The sequence below is a fragment of the Vicia villosa genome, unplaced genomic scaffold, assembly GCF_029867415.1.
Source record: "Vicia villosa cultivar HV-30 ecotype Madison, WI unplaced genomic scaffold, Vvil1.0 ctg.000726F_1_1, whole genome shotgun sequence".
Lineage (NCBI taxonomy): Eukaryota > Viridiplantae > Streptophyta > Magnoliopsida > Fabales > Fabaceae > Vicia > Vicia villosa.
The window spans coordinates 416,582-422,721 of record NW_026705326.1 but is presented as its reverse complement, the minus strand read 5'-3'; the positions used below and the strand labels follow the sequence as shown (position 1 = coordinate 422,721).

General features: G+C 35.7%; 1 protein-coding gene across 1 annotated transcript; it reads right to left on the bottom strand.

Annotated features, from left to right (window-relative positions):
• Positions 1–608: 608 nt before the first annotated feature.
• On the bottom strand, positions 609–2,399 carry LOC131630728 (glucan endo-1,3-beta-glucosidase 13-like). Its single transcript, XM_058901480.1, has 3 exons — positions 2,250–2,399; positions 958–2,127; positions 609–867 (listed from the first exon to the last, which is right to left on the bottom strand). The coding sequence occupies exons 1-3, from the start codon at positions 2,302–2,304 to the stop codon at positions 836–838; spliced, it is 1,257 nt and encodes a 418-aa protein (XP_058757463.1). The 5' UTR covers positions 2,305–2,399; the 3' UTR covers positions 609–835.
• Positions 2,400–6,140: the final 3,741 nt, after the last annotated feature.

The window sequence follows — 6,140 nt, the reverse complement described above, 5'->3', positions numbered from 1 at the left end:
TAAATTGGATTAAATTTTAAATTTAATTTAAAATAAAATAATTACAAAAAATACATGACATTGAATTATAGCATTTAATTGGACAAGCGTATTTGTATCCAACTAAAATCAAAGATACCCAATTTTAAGTACTCCCCAAAATTAAATTCCAACCTAATATATTTTTATATCAATTTTTATTTAAAGTTAAGTCCATCATTAATTTTATCAAACATTGCAAATTAAATCAACCAACTTAAAAAATGTCTCCTCTCTAAGTTATCTTATTTGTTTGTTATATGCTATTTTTAATCAAACAAAATCTTCAGCTATTTTTTATCAAACAAATAATTGATAGTCGATAATCTAAAAGGATGAGCATTACAATACATAGAAAAGAAAGCAAGATAATACTTCAAAAACAATAAAGCACTTGTTTCTTGTAAAAACAAAGAAAGAATATCACTAGTATCCATAAAACACTAACGGCATTCTAAAGCAACGAATTGAAGCCATTAGAAGCTTAGCACAATTCAATTATTCCCAAAGTTTCCTTCTTAGTTCTTACTATAAAAATTCACCAAATAAATGAATTGCATACCAAGCTAATATATATTCCAAATGAAAACTTTTCCACTAAAACAAGTTGATAATTTTATTTAAAATGAATCCAGCGACAATTTAGTTGATTCATGATACTCAATTTAGTTTCTTACAACAACATAAATTCTTCAAACTGGTCCACATAGTAGTTTATACATAACAGCAAAACCAACCAAAAAAACATAGTAACCTTAACATAGGATTCTCTACATTAAAATAATCAAAACACAGACAACTCTTTTTCCACATGAATCTAGCTCAGAATAAACCTACAATGAAGGAAACCTGCAAAAACAAAATAAAAAATATATAAAGTAATTAATCTCAATCATAAGAGAGTGATGAATTTGAAGAGACACATACACAAACACTTACTTGGATCAGAATGAATCAACATAGCAGTTCCTCCAAAGTTACATGTTCCACCATTTCTCTTATGTTTCTGCCAGTAACTATTAAAAGCATAAGAAGCATGAGCAACTAAGTTATCAGGGTAGTAACAACTCCCTTGTGAGGTTGTAATCTCCATACAATCAGCACCACCTTCACCACAAGCATAATCCAAAGCTTGTTGCAGCGTTTCTTCAGGAACACTAGGCTTTGCAACACACCAAAGTTTCTGAACAGGAACTGTATTTGGATAAGGTGACGGTGAATGTGAAGGTGAACCGGTATAAACTGGATTGCAAGGTGGTAGAGAGAAACCATAGTGAGGAGAGTTAGCAGGAGGAGCAAGAAACTGTGGTGGAAGTGGAGATGGTTGTTCTTGAGGGGAGAAACTGGGAGAAGCAATTGGTGGTGGTGATGAAACTATTTGAGCTAAAGGTGGTAAAGGTTCTGAATTTGGTAAATTTGAAGGTGACCCAGCAGGGAAACTCAAAGGGGGTTGAGCAATTTCTGGAAATGGGGTTGGTTTGACAGGGATTGTGGTTACATAAAGTTTTCTGGTTTTGGTTATGGTTATGGTTTGTCTCTCTTTTGGGACAATGGTGGCAATGTTTATGATGTTGTTGAGGTTGAAAAATCCAAGCTTTTTCATGGATTCTAAGTGGGAAGTGATAAAGTTTGGATTTTTATCTGAGTTTTGGATGAGGGAGAATGTTGAGTTAACAGATTGGAGAAACTCAGTCATGGGTTTAACCATTTTCAAATCAGTGTCTGGGTTGAAGCAATGTAAATCAAGAGCAATGGAGACTTTGATGTCTTGTTCTAAACCCCATCTTTTGAGTGAGTGATGGAGGTTTTTCAAAGCAGACAGAACCAAAATAAGGTTGTTTTGGTTTAGGTTTTGGTCTTTTTGACAGAAAGTTGAGGTTTTTCCAACAATGTTGGTGATTCTTGATGAAGGGTAAAATGGGAAAATATTTGACCTAAGCCAAGTTTCAGCTAACAAAATGTTGTTAGAGACATGATTGAGGTTTTCTTTGTTCAGAGAAACAGCTATAGGAAACTCACTGTTTGATGAAGCTGTTACAATGTCTTCACTTGTTTCACATAGGTTAAGGAACTCAAGGGATTGTTGTTGACCAGAAACTGAAATGGAAACTACAACAAAAAACCAAAACAAAAACATGATAAGAAAATATTCAAAAAAATGAGAAGAAACTAAAGCATTTGATACATTGATAATGAAGATTTTGAGACATTTGAGATGTTTTTGTTCTTACCGGAAAGAGCTAGAGAGGAAAGGAAGACAAACTGAAATAGACTGTTCATATTCATCTGTTTTTCTTCTTGCCAATAGGCACAAGTTTTCAGTCTCTTGGAATTGGTTATCTTGTTTGTTATATATAGGACCTTTGTCCTACATGAATATTGTAGAGGAAGACGCCTAATCTTGTGAAGAGTAATTTTTCTGCCTCCAGTCCAAAGGTTGGACCTTTTTAGTAAAAATAATTAAATATAATTTAGTAAATATTTTAAGTTTGTTAAAAAAATAGTGTACTATTTTTTACCATAGAAATAGTACATGGTTCACATAAAAAATGTGTGTTTTGGCGATTAGTATTGGTTAGAGAGAAATTAAAATAGATGGAAGGAAAAAATAAATTACTAATAAGTTGTTTTTTTTATAGTAAGGAATTAATAATAATTTTTTTAATAGTAATATGAAATATTATAAGAAGTATGTAAATGAATAAGATAAAGTTCCAAGATTCCATTGCAAGCGGTTCAACCCCAGGATGATGAAGGTAATACAAGTAACCAAAGTGACAGAGATAATAATGGAGACGACATAGCGGTGACTCAAGTTGTGGAGGAAGAAATTCCTAAAACCCTAGAGCCGAAGATTGAGGATGGGAAGGAAAAACAAGGTGAGGACATGCCCATTAAAAAGCTGTCGGTCGATGTAATACGTGGAAATTGCATCCCTGCAAATGGTATGGCTATAAACTACTCTGCTCCTAGCATGATGGACGGTGAAATTGACGTTGTTATTGAACCAGAAGATTTAATATTGGAGGTTCAATTCTGGGATAATACCCTCATAATGTATGTCTTGGGAAAGGAATTGAGTATGAATGCGGTCAAGCAGTTCATGATCAGGTTTTGGAGTTTTGCTCAGCTGCCGGAGGTGTACTATCACGATGAAGGTTATTTCCTTATAAAATTTCCTAGCTACACAGACAAAGACCCTATCATGATGATGGGGCCCCTATTCTATTTAGAACATGCCAATGGTCCTCAAAGAATGGTGCCCGCATTTCAATTTCAAGAGAGATATGATAAGAACTCTATCGGTGTGGGTGACATTACCTCATTTGCCTTTGTATCTATGGAGTGCCTCAAGCCTAGGAAAGATTGATAGTGTCATATGTAAGCCTCTTTTCTCTGATGAATGCACGACTAATAAACTTAGAATATCGTATGCTCGCATCTTAGTTGAAATAGACATAACTCATAAACAAAAGGAAAATATTATGATAAGGGACAATGAAGGGAACAAAATGATTCAACCTATTGAGTTTGAATGGAAACCCAAGTATTGTGATATGTGTCAAAAAATATGGCATGTATGTAACAAAAAAAAAAGAAGATACCTGTTAAGGAATGGAAGGCCACCCCAAGTAAAGAAAACTAGCAACTAAGGGAAGTCAGTACTCCCACAAACCCCACTGAATATGCCTCATCAGCATGGACTCAAGTGACTCACATTAGGAAACTTAAGGGAAAATTAGTAGTGCAACATGATAACAAGTTGGAGATTGTCGGAAGTAGTGATAACAACATACATTATAACAATGGATTTGAGCCTCTGAGGGTTTTGAAGGGCCCTCTTGATGAGGAAGGAATATGAATATGATCATAAGCTGGAATGTGAGAGGGTTGAATAATGCAGGGAAGTGTAATGAGATTACAACCCGTCTCAAGAAGCTTGACCCTGATATTGCTATATTAGTGGAAACTAGAGTGAAGTTGAATAAAGTAAATAGCATTAGAAATAAATTTGGTAACAGTTTTTCATACATCGACAATTACTCCAAACATTTGAATGGCCGTATCTGGATTCTATGGAATAATAATAGAGTTAATCTTGTTGTAGAGGATTGCACTGATCAACTTATCCATGTTAGAGTGCAATCCAATAGTGGTGACTTGGTTATGTGGTGCACTGCGATTTATGCTCACAACCAAATTATTCACAGAAGACAACTCTGGAGAGACATTGCTCAAATTCATGGTGGCATTGATGGACCATGGATGTGTATGGGAGATTTTAATGATGTGGTGTCTGCTATGGATAGGATTGGAGGAAGATCTGTGCAGGAAAATGAGTATATAGAGTTGACAGACATGATGAAAGATGCTGATCTTCATGAGAAGGAGAGTCAAGGGGATCATTTCACCTGGTCTAAAAAACATAGCTTGGGCACAATATACACGAGGATTGATAGAGTTATTGGCAATATGGACTGGCATCAAAAGTTTATTAATTATATATTGTACATCATGGAACCTGGGGTGTCAGATCATTCCCTATTGTTTTTAAAAAAAAAACTTGCAACAGAGGAATATGAGAAATTATCCGTTCAAATTTCCTAATGCAGTGGTCACCACTGAAGGATTCTTGCAAGCTATAGAGGAAAACTGGAATACTCCAATGGAAGGGAATGTTATGTATGTGGCGTGGAAAAAGATTAGAAGATTGCAACCTATTATCAAATAGAGGAGTAAACGCCTTAATGGGATCAAGAAGCAAATTGATAAAGCAAGAGAGGATCTTAGCGAAGCTCAGCAGGAGCTTGTATTAGACAGAATGAACATTGCCAAGATTGATAGAACCAAAGGGCACACAATGGAGATTATTAAACTCTGCAATATATGAAGAACAACTGTTGAGGAAAGAATAAAAAATTCAGTGGATACGTTTAGGGGACAATAACAATGCCTTTTTTCATGCATCACTGAAAAGTAGGTAAAGTCAAAAGCAAATGCGTTGTATCAAGAACATCAATGGTGATATTATCTACGATCAAAGTGAAATTGAGTGAGAAATATTAACTTTTTATGGCAAGCTGGTGGGAAGTGTAGCTAAGAGGATACTTAAAGTAAATATTGAAGTCCTGAGAGAAGGGCCTCTGGTTAACTGGGAGCAGTGTGAAACCCTCACTGCTAAGGTGACTGAAGGAGAGGTAAAAAAGGCTCTTAAAGGTACAAGTGACATCACTGCACCAGGAATTGATGGTTTCGGATAGAATTTATTTAAAGCTACATGGCACATTATAGGAAAAGACATCATGAAGGCTGTAGAGGAGTTCATTGAAAAGGGAAGGCTCTACAAAGCTGCCAATAGCACTTTGGTCACTCTCATTCCCAAGACAAGTAATTCTGAGATGATTAAAGATTTTCGTCCATATCTTTCCGCTCTACTCTTTACAAGATAATTCCTAAGGTTTTAACAGCTAGATTAGGAATAATGCTTAGGAGTATTATCTATGTGAGCCAAGCAGCTTTTGTGTCGGGGAAGCACATACATGACCACATACTCCTTGCATACGAGCTTTTGAAAGGATACATTGGCAAGAGAGGTGCCCTCAGATGCATGATCCAGATGGACTTGCAAAAAGCGTACAATACTGTGGAATGGGGAGCTGTGGAGGATATTCTTAGAGAGATGAGCTTCCCTACCAAGTTCATTAAGTGCGTCATGTTGTCCATCACTACTGTTTCATTCAGGTATAATATTAAAAATAGGATCACTAGTGTCTTGGCTGCCAAGCGAGGGTTGAGACAAGGTGATCCCTTGTCCCCCTTCCTATTTGTGATAATGATGGAATATTTGCGTAGAGTTTTGTTTAGATTGAGGAAGAATCCCAATTTCAATTTTCATTCTAAGTGTGAAAAATTGAACATTATGGATATTAGTTTTACGGATGACCTTTTGCTCTTTTCACGTGGTGATGCCATCTCTGTTAAGATCATGCTGAAGGCCTTTAATAGCTTCTCTAAGTTAACATGTCTATCAGTCAATCCTTCAAAATGCAAGGCGTATTATGGTAATGTGGAAGATAGTGTGAAAGAGGAAATCCACAACATCACTTCCTTCACTGAAGGGA

Bases quoted from the DNA above. Each gene is read 5' to 3' on its own strand.
- LOC131630728 (XM_058901480.1), bottom strand. From the start codon at position 2,304: ATGAATATGAACAGTCTATTTCAGTTTGTCTTCCTTTCCTCTCTAGCT. The intron at 2,128-2,249 runs GTAAGAACAAAA...TTTTTGTTGTAG, and splicing joins TTCCTCTCTAGCTCTTTCCG to TTTCCATTTCAGTTTCTGGT. The intron at 868-957 runs GTAAGTGTTTGT...TTGTTTTTGCAG, and splicing joins GTTGATTCATTCTGATCCAA to GTTTCCTTCATTGTAGGTTT.